General features: G+C 39.6%; 1 protein-coding gene across 1 annotated transcript in view; it reads left to right on the plus strand.

The window, feature by feature from the left end:
- The first annotated feature begins 10543 nt into the window (after nt 1-10543).
- The window catches only part of nme6 (NME/NM23 nucleoside diphosphate kinase 6), a 20285-nt gene continuing 16302 nt past the window's right edge, over nt 10544-14526 (plus strand). Inside the window, exon 1 of the mRNA XM_017710497.2 lies at nt 10544-10937. Within this exon, the coding sequence (XP_017565986.1) occupies nt 10845-10937 (93 nt within the window). The 5' untranslated portion in view covers nt 10544-10844. The remainder of the gene's footprint in view (nt 10938-14526) is intronic.

The following is a 14526-nucleotide window of genomic DNA, read 5'->3' on the forward strand; positions in this document are numbered from 1 at the left end:
TTGTGATGAGTATAGAATATCTAATCATATTTTACTTTTGATAATCGACATGAAAAATAACAATAGGCCAAATTTTCCCTAAGCATTCATCTCAGCCTCTTTGTATTGTTTCAAAGATGCAATGATTAAAAAAGAGAGATTTAGATCACTGCCTAACAAAAATGTACCCTATTGTGTATTGTCTTATGGAGGATTACTTCATCACACTAAACGGCCAGTTTACATAGCATTTTATTTATTACCAATTCAATTCTTCTTCTTCTTTCGGCCGCTCCCTTTAGGGGTCGCCACAGCGGATCATCTGCCTCCATCTTGCCCTATCCACTGCCTCCTCTACTTTCACACCAACCATCTCCACGTCCACCTTCACTACATCCATAAACCTTCTCTGAGGTCTACCTCTTCTCCTTCTACCCGGCAGCTCCATCTCCAACATTCTTTGCCCAATAAATCCACTATTCCTCCTCAACACATCAAACACATCCAAATCATCTCAACCTGGCCTCTCTGGCTTTATCTCCAAACTGCTCCACCTTCATTGTCCCTCTGATCTGCTCATTTCCAATCTTGTCTTATTACCAATTACATTAATTTGGTTAATTTCAAATATACATTATATTCTTTTTTTTCCACAAAAGTATTGGTATTTCTAAAGTAGACCTCAGTATCACTAGCTATCAGATCAAAAAGTTAAATATATAAACAATCATACTTGGTCACATACAGATCACTGCCAACAGTCGATGTAAATATTGTTTTGTCACAATTTGGAATCTAGAATTCCCAAAACATGTGGGAAAATGCCCCGTGACACTTATAGGAACACGGTTCACACAGCCTGTAAAAATGGAGTAATGGAGTATTTTCATGCTTTCCTGTATAGATGTCTGGCAAACAGAACAGACTGAGATTTGATAATTAATATTATGTGTATTTTGGAGGACCTCTGCATGGATCCCTGCTGGTGACATCCCTTTTTTAATAAAAATAACACATGACCACGGGATCCTTAGTAAAGCGTCTGAACAAAAAAATGAAGTCATTCTAATGGCATAGGATCTTATTCCCATGCATTAGTAAGTTGTGGCCATGTATTCTTTTTTATAAAGACATGTACACATACAGTATCTTTGAGCTGCACTACAGAAGGAATGCCTTCAAAAGTGTTCACGGGGATGCAGTAGGTCACATCACAAGATATGGAACTATTAGTGTGAGGATAAGCAGTAGTATAAGGAAAAATGCCACAGAATCTGTTCTGCTTTGTCTGTAGTGAAATGTTGTATAATTATACATCGGATGAAAATCTTACAGCACTTATTTGAATTATTTGACAATATGTAAGTGTCATACTTTTTTCAAATTTGGATTGCTACTTTGTCAAAATGTCCCATGTGATCAAAAGACTGAATTTAATTGGATGTATTTAGTGATTAAAAACAAAACTTTCTTCAGATTGGTGCTCAAACAGGCTCAGAGAACAAATGGACCACATGGTATTTGAAGTATCACATATGGGCATCTATGGGATAATCTGCTTCAAGAGCAAACGTTTAACTAAAGTGCCAACATTTAGAATCTGTTTTTATATGGTTTAATAATAATTTCTATCTTTTTGTTAGTCTACCATATTTGGAATTTAAGACTCAAAACACTTTCATAATGACAAAGAACATTTTTATTCATTGAAAATTATGCACACAATAACAGTATTTAAATGATATATACTACTCCTCTCACCTTTATATAAATATGCAATATTTTCAAAAATATTCTTCTTAAATGACACAGTATATACCAGCAGCGTGCACATAGCATGATTAATATAGACAGTACAAAAACTGAAATGGCTGATTCTCGTCGGTGTTGCTGGCTGAATTCACAGAGCAGTAGCTGGTTGAAGGGGACCAAACCTCACAGAAACACCTGACTTGGTTCCATTTGACCAGCCACAGCAAGGTGTGTTGTTTCATTATAAGAGATGGAATGGCAGAAGGAGAAAGAACAGCTGATATTTCCAACTAATAGGTCTTTGCTGCTCTCTAATGACTCTTGACACTTACCTGTTGGAAGAGAGAGAGAGGCCAAAAAATACATTCATTAAAATATGAGAAGCAGGTACAAACCAATCAAGCAAATACTTCACTAAGTCAAGGCACATTTTAAAACACTCTGTGACCCTGATGCATGTGCTCCATGTAGGACATGTAGGAAACCTCTGTTAAGGCTGACAGGATCCGTATGGAGCGGGACAGCTGTGCTCTATCTGTCTGTTCTGGCTGTCTTAGTGAGATGGGATTAGGGTGTGGAAGCCCCAGGCGCGTGCCTATGGCCAACCGGACCACATAAACAACAGCATTAGCACCTCTTTTGCTGCCCACTGTATGAGGCACATTATGCCTAAATGAGCTTTACACCTATTTTCTTGCTGTACAATAATACAAGTAGATTTGCATATCAGTCAAAACGGTTATAAATAGTACTAAGCAAAAAATATAATGACAAATGATATAAATATACTTGTATAATTAATATCACAGTAGTAGGTCTTGAAAGTAAAGCTGCTTAGCCTGGCGGTAAAGTCCCCCCGAAACCACACACTTCCTTACATTCCATAACTGGGTTATTCATATGGGGATATAAGGAAGCATGTCTTCACAGGGGGCAACAACTGGATTTCCCTCACAGTGTCACAGACAAAGTGTCCTTTCATATGCCATTGTGGTTGCCTTACTAACCTAGCAGCAGTTTTGAAGGCAATATCTGAGAGGAAATACATGCAAAGTCTCTACGTAAAGCAAAACAGGCCAAGTGAAATAGGCCAGTCAAATATAATTAAAAGTATTAGTGTCTAGAAATCATTCATAACATAAAGCCAAATATATTGCTACTATTGTGTAACGCTAACAGAAACAGAGATTACCTGTGTAGGATGTCAGTGTCTTCAGACATCTCAGTGCTGTGGTCACCATCAACAGTGCCATGGAGCTGGCACAGGCAAAATAAGGGCCAGAATTACTTAGCAGGAGAGGACCCTTTCTACTCTTTTCCAGAACAAAATGTATCCCATCCCTTCTTTCGCCTTAAGTTTCATGGGTCAGGCAGCTGGATCTGGTCCACCCTCTGTAGCAAAATGTTGTTCTGTGATGTTCTCGAACTGTACCTCTGCCTTTTACCTCACCAAGGTGTGGAAAATAACCATTTGATAAAGCCTATAGCAGATCAAAGGCAAGCAGTGACACTTTAAGTGAGAGCTGGGTGACACATTCCTACCTCTGCTTCCTCCCAGTGCACCTTTTTCATGGAAGACTCCTGCCAAACGTGCCATATCCTGCATTTGCTGACTTTATTATAGAGTAAAGGGACAATTCAAGCAATACCGGCAAATCCAAAACTGATTCATTTCTTGTCGTGGTTAAAGCAAATGATGACATCCAATCCTCAAGCATAACTACTTTTTTGCCACTCTTTGCCTGGAAACTGGCATCTGAAACTGGAGAAGAAATAGGCCTACCTTTAAGAGCCAAACGATTATTCTTTGAATTAGAGCCAGATCAAAAACCCCCAAAACCTGTTTACCACCTCTTCCTAAAGGCTACAAACCACAATCTGCTACCAAAAAAATTATGATCCTCTCCACACCTCTCTCACTCCCTCCCTCTCCTGCTGCGTCCTGCCCATCCTTCTCTGAGCCCGGCTTGTGGATTCTGCCCAGACATGGCCTCGTACTCCCGGCCTTTTCTATCGCTCCAACTCCCATGTGCTGCCCCCTCCTCCCCTTCACCACAGCGGCCTCCCACCTGTTGGTGTCCTTTAGAAGCCTGGGCCTCTCCTGTGCCTGCTGTCCAGCCCAATCAGGGCTGTGACAGGGCAGAGGGAGCCTGTGAAATCACACCTCTCAGCTGTTCACACTCGGCCCGAGACACCCTACACCCGCTGCTCCCCTTCTTACGCTGAATTTCAATGGCTCTTTCTGAAAAAGAGAAAAAAGTGAGGGAGGCTAAGGCAACACCCAGGAAACAAATGTACAGTAAATGTACAGCTGAAAGCTTTCTATAGTCTCAGGTAAGCCATAATGCTTAAGCTTCAAGGCTAGAAAGATTTGTCATACAGAACGTCATACAGAGTGATTCAGAAGTTAGGAACTACCCAAATAACTGGAAGATGTTTAATGTTGATTTCATCATTTCTACTATGTAATTAGATCAAGGGCTGCTGGTTTTCTTAAAACAACAGACTGACCACACCAGAACCCAGGCCTTGACATCACTGAATGTGTGTTGGGATTACTTAAATAATGAGAAGCAGAAAATGCAATGTCTAGAAGGTTGGTAACATTGGAGATGTGGAAAATATGCCTGCAGATTTATTGGAAAAATGAAAAGGAAGCTAAATGCATTAAATAATGAAAGATATCATATATCTAGTTGTCTAACAAGCTTAGTCTTGGCTGGTTCATGACATTTAAATCACATTGTATACCTTTGACTTGTAAATCCTTTATTAGGAAGGTACTGTGTGTTTTTTCCCTTTCAGAACTCTTTTAGTACGATGTAGTAGTATTGCCTTAATTTCATGTGCTGGCCATTGTAAGACACATTCAACTATCATGTAAATTATGGGTATCAATCTCATTTCATGAAGTCATTCTTAAAGTCAAGCTGTTTTGGCTCAGTTAATGTTATTGGGCTGTTCAATGCTTTATAACTATTCACAGTTTGCTGCTCGTCCTTGTAACTTGGTGTTGACCGAGCTCAGCTCTAGAGGAGAAACAGGAGAGCTAGCCTGTGGGTATATTTTCCCCTGCGCCAAGCATGGCAGTACCCTGAAGTCAGCACCTGTGTTCTAAAATAAACCCGAGCAACAGGAGCTCCGGCCCCATTCACAGAAAGCCAGGGCTATAGCAGAGGCTTACTCTGAAACCCAATGTCCTGCACTATTTTAACAGTGTATAGCTTCCATAAATAGCAACTAACAGCATCCCAGGCCCATTTCACCACAGCACGGATGACAAGCTTACTTAACCTATCTCATTTATTTCCTGTGGTCTTTCACACGATACCCGCAAATGAAAAATTTCCATGAACCTACTTAGATGAAAAAATATGATATTGAACAGCAATCATGTGTGTTTCAGCAGGAGACTCTGTGTACCTATTACTTGACATGCTTTTAAAGAGCAAATATTGTGTTAGTGAAGCATCTGATCATGCTGATTGAATCAGAAACTGCTGAAAATGAGGAAATTCAACTGTTGAAACATCATTTATTTTCACAGTGGATTAGTCAACGTTCATTTGATCTGAAAAAAAGAAAGAAAGACATCCACATGGCTCAACACATGGAAGCTGTAAAACAATCGTATGAATGTGTGGTTAAGGCATTAAGGAAACAATGGGCAACAATTGTTCCCCGGGCTCAACAGAGAAAAAAAAAGGGAAAGAAAACCCATGCCAGTGTCGACAAGGCACGTCAGTGCCAGATTGGGTGAGTGGGTTTATTTTTAAACCAGCCACACAGACTGGGCCCCAGCGCACTAATAACTTTGTTCCTCTGTGTCACACGAATTTGTCAGCCAGCATCCCCCTGAATTCTCAGAGGTCATTGCTCTATCTCTCTCTCTCACTTGCGGCAGAAGGGTGAGGTGATTTCCCCTGAAATGGCACAGCCCAAAGTGTACTGGTCTCAGTTTTGATAGCATATGTAAAGTCCAGATCTGTTCCTGAAACACAGAAGTCCAAATGGGCCTCACTGACTTCCCATCTCAGCCGAATTCTGCAGTTAAACTAATGCTTTAAACCATTCCTATTCTCAGTATTGTCTTGGGGGCCTCCCATCTAACAGCTGACCGATGTTTTTGCAGCAGGTGAATGGACCTTACCTCTGTTTAAAGACACAAAACCATTTATACCTCATTGTATGCAAAAGTTTTGGCACATTTTATCATTTAGGTTTTATTTTTTTCCAGTATGTTAAGCAAATAAACAGAAATGTTGCACTAAACATTATATCAAAGTTTGTTCTTAGTAGAGGCGTTATTAACTTATTTTCACACAATCAGCAAAACATGGAATTGGCCAGGGGTGTGTAAACCTTTGCATATGAATGTAAAAAGTGTAATTTTAAACTGAGTTTTTACAAACACTAATATGCTGGTTGGCAATTAAGATTAATATTTAAAGGATATAAAAGTTCTTAATAACAGATAGAAATGCATACAATATTTCTGTAACAAAAAACACAAACAAAAGAAAAAAGTGAGAATACATTCCATTGTTTTCAAACACAGCCAAAACTAGATATCTGCCATGTTGGAATGAGTCACTTAGGACGAGTTATTCCTCATACTGACTGGACAGCTATGGATGACATATGATGCTTTTATCATAAACGATGATGGTGTTTCACTACACTGGCTGACTGCATTTCAGTCACATACTGCTCCACAGAAAACAACAAATGAAGCACATTTGAGAGAGTTTGAAACGGCAAGGTTGGAATATGATAATGGAAAAATTTATTCTGGCTCTTTTTGTACATAAAGTCACACAAACATCATAAGAGGATCTCAGGGCTTTAAAAATGAAATGCAAGTAAAATGTAGGATACTTCCACTTTCGAAGTTCCTGTTTTCGTGCAAGCTCAAATGTTTGTGAACTGTAATTTTGTTTATTATTTGGAGACTTTTAGCAGAGTTTTCTCATCACATCGGAGCATAAGCTAAGTGATCTGGTACGGCTGAGTGTTATGTTTTGTCCAACTGTACACCTACGCCAAGAACCATTTAGTAACCTTTATTTTTAAGAGTGTACATCCGATAACCTCATTACTGCATCCGGGCTCGTCCAACATCAAATATGGACCTGTTGCTGGGCCACCAGTTACTTCAGAGTTAAAGGTGATCTCCTTCCTTGGGGATAGCAGTTGCTCGGCCTGAGCTTGACACAGCTGTCTCTGAGTCCAGGCCCACACCAGGAGGGATCAGAATAGAAAAGGTCAAAGGAGACCTGTATTTAGGCTTGTAAAACTTAAAACAGGTGTCAGTGACGGAGAGGCAGAATTTTGTCCCATAGGAAAAACACAGACATGAAAAGAAAGAAAATGATGACAGTAAGGCACTGAAGTGAATAACAAAATCGTTTAGTTAATGCACATATTTAAACAAAGTAGAACTAATTTCTCCACAAAACAGTTTTCCTGCCAAGCATTAAAAGCAACAATCATTTTCTACATGTTATTTAATACATTGTATTTAATACATTCATACATAAGCACTTCCCACTTGATCTCTATCAGCAGAAAACAGTAACTGCTGCTAACAGAGCTAAACTGCAGGCTACCAAATGGTAATATGACAGGAAACACCCTTCTGACCTTAGACAACCTGTCACCTCCTCTTCTACATGAAATGCACAGGGTGTCAAAATGGGATGTGTGTGGCTTCAGTTGGAGTCAGCAGCAGCGTTGTAAAGGCTGCAGTGCCCCCAGAATGAATGTGTGACCATCGAGACCTGGAGTTCAGGGGCATGCAGAGGTAACTGGGTTCACTGGGTCAAAATGGGCAAATTCATGGAAAACTGATAAATGAAAAAACATGGCAAATCTTTTAATAACAATAAACATGGAGTTGTATGCAAATTTAAACGCCCCTCGTCAAGAGAAGCTCAGGCGCTCACAGTGCACAGTATCAGACAGACATGTGAATGTCTGTGAGCTCCTGTAACCAAAACCAAATTCCTTGTATGCGTAGCATACCTGGCCAATAAAGCTTGAATCTGATTCTGGAATTATATTTATTTGTTTTCCAAGTGAAGATAAGTTCACACAATCTCTATAGGGAACAAACAAATAACGCATTTTCTGCCAATTTTACTGCACAGTTTCTATTTACTCGCTGAGTTTAGCACACTGGACAAAATATTTTAAAAATATATAATGTGCAACATTTTAGGCCACTTTTTATTTTTTATTTTTCCCCAATATGTTCAATTCAGCAAATAAACTGCATTTGAATGTAATTAAAATGTGCATAAGTGTGTTCTCTGTAGATGATGTGTGAACTTATTTTCACTTATAATAAACAAACATGTAATTTGACCAGGGGTGTCCAGACGTCCGTACACTACTGTATATATGCGTATAAAAAACAAAAAAGTCCATATATATATATATATATATATATATATATATATATATATATAAATTAACTGAGGGCTGATATCAATTGACAAATCATTTTGTTTGGTCTGTTTTTCTGTTTAAGCACCAGCATAAGCACAGAGGAACAACAAGTTATAGAAAATGAAATATTACAATCAATACAATCAATGACGTAATACATTATGTGTTTGTGGACATCATAAGTAAACAGGCAAGACTACACAAAATGTTGTGAAATGTATTACAGTTGTATGCAAATGTGTGAACATCAAATTACTAAAAAAAATATATTATTTGCTGATTTTGAGAATATAAATATCCTCTACAGAGAACACACTTAAATATTGCTGTTTTCTGCACCTTTTTGCAGAACTTCCATTAGTATGAGGAGTTTCCCCAACATATCAGGGAAAAAATAAAACCATAAAATAAGTTTCTTTTTCCTAATATGTTACATTCAGCAAATAAAGAGTATCCAACAAAACACGTCATTTATCTGGGGTGCCCAAACATTTGAATATGACTCTATAGTATATACTACACTACATTAGTATATACTACATTAATTACATTAATGCATTCACAGCATATTCAATTAAGCCTATTTGTTATGCCACATTTGTCTTATTTATTAAAGTCTTCTGAAACTGGAATTAAATGCTTTAATTTTTCCAGCGTTCTCGCTCTTCAGTAGCTTGTAGTGTAGCTCTCCTGAGGCGAGGCGACAGCTGTGGAGGTCACATGTCTGAGATCACGTGAAATAAGGTAACTGGGTGAAGTCTTTCTTTATCTGTCTCTGCAAATGTCAAGTCAATCAAGAAAGAAAAAAATCTATAAATTAAGGAAAACTTTTAAATATCCTCCTGTCTCTGCGAAACGTTTTTCAAGAAAAAAATGATTCCTCATGAATCATCAAACAGGCCTTTTAAAGGAATAAGCAAAGGCTCAAAAATGTTACTAAAATGAATAATGATACATTTTCTTTTTTACTGGTGTGTATGCTTCTAAATTATACAGCATACAGATGTTACAGAGCCTGAAATGGTAGTAGTGAAATGGTATAATTCACTCTTCAATATTGTGCTTCTTTCTGCTTGTTTGAATGTTCTGTTTCTGTATGCACCCAATTTTCATTTGCTCCTTCTCAGACAAATGAACACAGGAAACTGAAGCCAGTACAGCCAGCTATCAAGCTATGGCAATAGTAGATAAAAATATGATGCTAAAAATGTTCAGAGATTATTTTAAAATACTCATTCATAATAACCTAAGATGGGATGTAGATGAACTGTTTGGAACCCAAAGCTTGCTCCATAGACCTCTGAGGTTGTGCTTTGTTTTGTAATCAGTGATACGCACAAGTAATGAAAAACAGGGAACACTGACTCTAAGCTATTGCAACCTGCATTTAAAAGTTACAAAGCTGATATTTTTGGGCTACATACTCCCCTCCCAGAATATCCCTCTAAATTATGTGGTTATTATCTGCAATAAGCAGACAAACACTCACGTGCACTGAATTGACATCGCTTGAAAATAAGTTTACTACTAAGCATCAACACTATTATATAACAACACCAGCTACTGAAAATGTGGGCCACTACTGATAAAGTCACTTACACTATCACACTTGATGAGACTTGCTGGTTTGTGTGGTGTATTTTGTGGAAGTTGTAACACGATAATATACAGGATCCAGTTATATTGGATACTCATTGGAAAAGTGTATATAGAACAAAATGTATTGGCTTTTGAGCATTTTTGTTTTTCGACTGGGTGCAAAAACAAACAAACAAACAAACAAAAAAAGTTTAGACCTGCTGCTCCTTATTTGGCTATATTGAAAACTACAAAAACACAACATGTCCTCAGAGGTCCCTGGAGGTCATTTTTAGGCCAAATCTTCAGATGCATAAAAATAAGAAGAAAATGAAAGATAAAAAGAAAGACAAAAAGAAGACTGGACTAGCAACAGAACAGAAACAGGATAAAAAATGTGGCCTATTTTTATTTTTTTCCAAAGATACTTAATAAAACCTTGGAAAACTGGGGAAACATGTTCTTGGGGAAAACCGTGAACTAGAGCTGCATAAAGTCCAGCTGAGAGAACCTCACCCCAAAATCTAACTTATTAAATTCTTATTTCCTTAACTTAAAATTATACTTTTAAAATCTTCCTGCCTTCTTTATTTGTAAATTGTTCATCTCTCTGGCCCTCGGCCCACCACAAACACTGCACTAGTGGAACGTGCTCCCCTAAAAAGTTTGGGCACCTCTGCTCTAGATCGTGTCTTTAACACTGAGAGGCGATGCAGAAGCGAGGCAGAAGCGAGGCAGAAGCGGAGGACTGTGGGAGCGATTCTGAAGCTCAGCTCTGATTGGACCAATCCGCTTGTTTTCGAAATGGAAAGATGGCGGCGCCCTTACAGACCTGAAGGCTGGCGCTGCTGTGCGCTGAACAAGCCGAGCGAAACTTTAATTCTGTTGAATCTAAAAGCCTTTTGGAGGGTTTAAACGTGGACTCGGTGGTCTTTGGCAGTGCGAAATGATAGCTATCTCACGTATTAACGACAAGAGCGGCTGAATATAAGAAGCCTGAAGTCAGACGGGCAGCGCGTTAGTTCAGCTGAGACAGCGGGCAGCGCGGAGTCGCAGTCCCGGCTGTTTGGTCTCCAGCGCCGCTGATGATCCTGAGCACGCGGAGATGCGCGAGGGTGCTGCAGCTCACCCTCGCGGTCATCAAACCGGACGCTGTTGCTCATCCTCTCATTCTGGAGGTGAGGCGAGAGAAAAGGCCGTGAAATTCAGATGCGATGCGGAAAGAGAGAGAGAGAGAGAGAGCAAGAGAGAGAGAGAGAGAGAGAGAGCGAGAAAGAGAGCAAGACAGAGAGAGAGAGCGAAGAAGAAAGGTATGAGCATCGCCGCAGGCTTTGTTTTTGCCTGCTTTCACTGCATATGGTGCAAGGAAGCCTGAGTTTACTGTACTGAACACCCTCCCTCTCTCTTTCTCTTTCTCTCTCTTTCTCTCTGTCTTGCTCTCTCTCTCGCTCTCTTTTTCTCGCTTTCAATTCAGTAAGCTTTATTGGCATGACCATAGTCAGATACAGTATTGCCAAAGCATCATCAAAAACAACACAGATTAACTTTCTGAACATTAAACAATTAAAATAATAATTAGAATAGCAATTAAATTTAAAATTAGTTAGTGATACTGTAACACAGTAATACAAAGATATAATATATACATTTACAATCAGGGCAACTGGTGTGTGTGTGTGTGTGTGTGTTGTGTTTGGGTGGGTCACTCACTGTCTCTCATGTTGTGGCAGGCTGTAACGTACCGTGCTGCCAGGGTGCTGCTGTCTCTCTGTTCTCCTAGCAGGAGGGGCAGTGTGAGGTCAGCAGAGAGACGCTTATACTGGGGGTGAATTTTCTCAAACTGTTTAAAGTAAATTTCCCGCAGCTCTTTGAATTTCTCACACTCTGTGAGGAAGTGCAGCTCTGTTTCTACAGCATTGCTGCTGCACAGCTGACACACTCTCTGCTCTTTAGGCAGCCAGGACTGTCTGTAGCGGCCGGTCTGCACGGCCAGGCTGTGTTCACTGAGTCTGTACCTCGTCAGCGTGGTTCTGTGTTTGAGGTCAGTCACTGTGCTCAGGTACTCCGCTACAGTGTACTGACGTTTTAGGGCCAGATAGCACTGCATTCTGCTCTGTGCTTGTGTCTGTGTGTTCCAATGGGTGATGTAGTTTTGTTTTTGAAGTGTTAAAATTTGGTTGGGTCTGATTGTTTGTACTACAGACTGGTCCTGACGTGTAACAGTGTTAGTGTGTGTTAGTGAACTCAACGTCAGGACCAGCTGTGTGAGGGAACTCTTTTCTTTGCTCAGCTCTTGGCATTGCAGGGCTTTATGGTGATAGGAGTGGGGGTCACTGTTTTGTAGGTGTAGCCAATATTTAATAATTCTTTTTTGAATTTTGAGTAATAGGGGGTATTGTCCTAATTCAGCTCTGCAGGCGTTGTTTGTTGCTTTTCGGTGCACTTGTAGGATATTTTTACAGAATTCGGTGTGCATCATTTCTGTGGGATGTTTCTCCCATTGGTCAAAATTATGATTTGAGAGTGTCCCCCATACCTCACTACCATATAGGAGAATGGGTTCTATAATTGATTGGAATAATTTGAGCCAGATCCGGATTGGTATTTGAACAGGAATTTGTCTTTGATGGCGTAGAATGCTCTGCGTGCTTTCTCTCTCAGCTCATTAACTGCTGGACTGAAGTTTCCAGTTGAACTAATCTTCAGTCCTAAATAGTTGTACTCTTTACAGCTGTTTAATTTATGTGTCCCTAGTGTGAAGCAGGAAGTGCTACCCTGAGATCTGGATCTCTTTTGGAAAATGATAGTTTTGGTCTTGTTTAGGTTCACTGCCAGGGCCCAGGTCTGGCAGTACTGCTCCAGCAGGTCCAGGTTCTGCTGTAGGCCCTGCTCTGTGGGGGACAGCAGAACCAGGTCGTCGGCGTAGAGCAGGAACTTGATTTCTGAGTCGTGCAGAGTGAGACCGGGTGCTGCAGAGCGCTCTAAGGCTGTGGCCAATTCGTTAATGTAGATGTTAAACAGTGTTGGGCTTAAGCAGCAGCCCTGTCTCACTCCACGCTCCTGAGAAAAGAACTCTGTTTGTTTGTTGCCAATCTTTATGCTGCACTTATTATTTGTATACATAGATTTAATAATGTCATATGTTTTACCCCCTACACCGCTTTCAAGAACTTTGTAAAATAGGCCGTTGTGCCAAATGGTATCAAAAGCTTTTCTGAAATCAATAAAACATGCAAAGATTTTATTTTGGTTCTGTTTCACATGTAGGTCAATTAGGGTGTGTAGGGTGTAAATATGATCTGCTGTTCTGTGATTTGGGATGAATCCAATCTGACTTTTACTCAAGACGCTGTGTTTCATAAGGAAGTCTATAAGTCTTGAATTAATAATACTGCACAGTACCTTCCCCAGACTACTGTTCACATAGATGCCTCGGTAATTGTTAGGGTCGAATTTGTCTCCACTTTTGAAGATGGGAGTTATAAGACCTTGACTCCAGATGTCAGGGAAGTAACCTACACTCAGAATCATATTGAACAGTTTAAGAATGGCCAATTGGAACTTTTTACTTGTAGATTTGATCATTTCATTTAAAATGCCATCAGATCCGCATGATTTTTTAGATTTTAGGGTTGATAATTTGTTTTGAAATTCCTGTTCAGTAATGGGGGAGTCCAGGGGATTCTGGAAGTTTTTTATTACCAATTCTAAATCACGTAGTTTTTCTGTGATATTTTTCTGTTCAGGTTTTGTATTTGTGGGCATTTTTATAGTAATTTATAGTAAATTATAGTAATTTAAAATGCGTGGTCCAAATTTCCCCATTTTGAATAGCCAATTCTTCTGAGCTAGTTTTATTGAGACGGTTCCAATGTTCCCAAAATCTGTTTGTATTTATGGACTCCTCAATTAGTGTCAGCTGTTTGTGTGTGTGTTGTGCTTTTTTGATTCTGAGTGTACGTTTATAGAGTTTGAGAGTTTCGCAGTACTGAAGGCGTAAATCTGCGTTACTCGGGTCTCTGTGTTTCTGATTTGATAATTTCCTTAATTCTTTTCTGATTTTTTGACATTCTGTGTCAAACCATTTGTCATCGTTTGGCTTTTTGGGTTTGTTCTTTAATTGTTTTAATTTGCATATTTGGGCAGTCCTAATGAAAATGTGGTTTACCTTCCTGACTGCGAGATTAATGCCTTCATTACTGTGAGTGTATGTTGTGTCCAGAAAGGCGTCTAAAAGTGTTTGAATTTCTTGTTTTCCAATTGCTTTCTGGAACTCTTCTGTGCTGTTTTGGGCCCATCTGTATGGTCTCCGGATGTTGTACAGCTTACTGGGCTGTGTGTGTGCAGTGCTGTTAGTCTCTATCCTTTTAATGAACACAGTGATTTGGCTGTGGTCAGACAGAGGGGTTAGTGGTCTTACAGTGAGCTTTCTCTCTCTCTCTATATCTTTCTTTCTCTGTATCTCTTTTTCTGTCTATCACTTTCTCCCTTTCTATCTCTCTCTGTCTCTATCTCTGTCTCTTTCTCTTTTCTCACTTTCTCTTTTCTCACTTTCTCTCTCTCTCTCTCTCTCTCTCTCTCTCTCTCTCTCTCTTTTCTCACTTTTTCTTTCTCTTTCCTCACTTTCTCTTTCTCTCTCTCTCTCTCTCTCTCTCTTTTCTCACTTTCTCTCTCTCCCTCCCTCTCTCTCTCTCTCTCTCTCTCTCTCTCTCCTCACTTTCTCTCTCTCTCTCTGTCTCTCTCTCTTTCCTCACTTTCTCTTTCTCT

This window comes from Pygocentrus nattereri, chromosome 4 (assembly GCF_015220715.1).
Source record: "Pygocentrus nattereri isolate fPygNat1 chromosome 4, fPygNat1.pri, whole genome shotgun sequence".
NCBI lineage: Eukaryota > Metazoa > Chordata > Actinopteri > Characiformes > Serrasalmidae > Pygocentrus > Pygocentrus nattereri.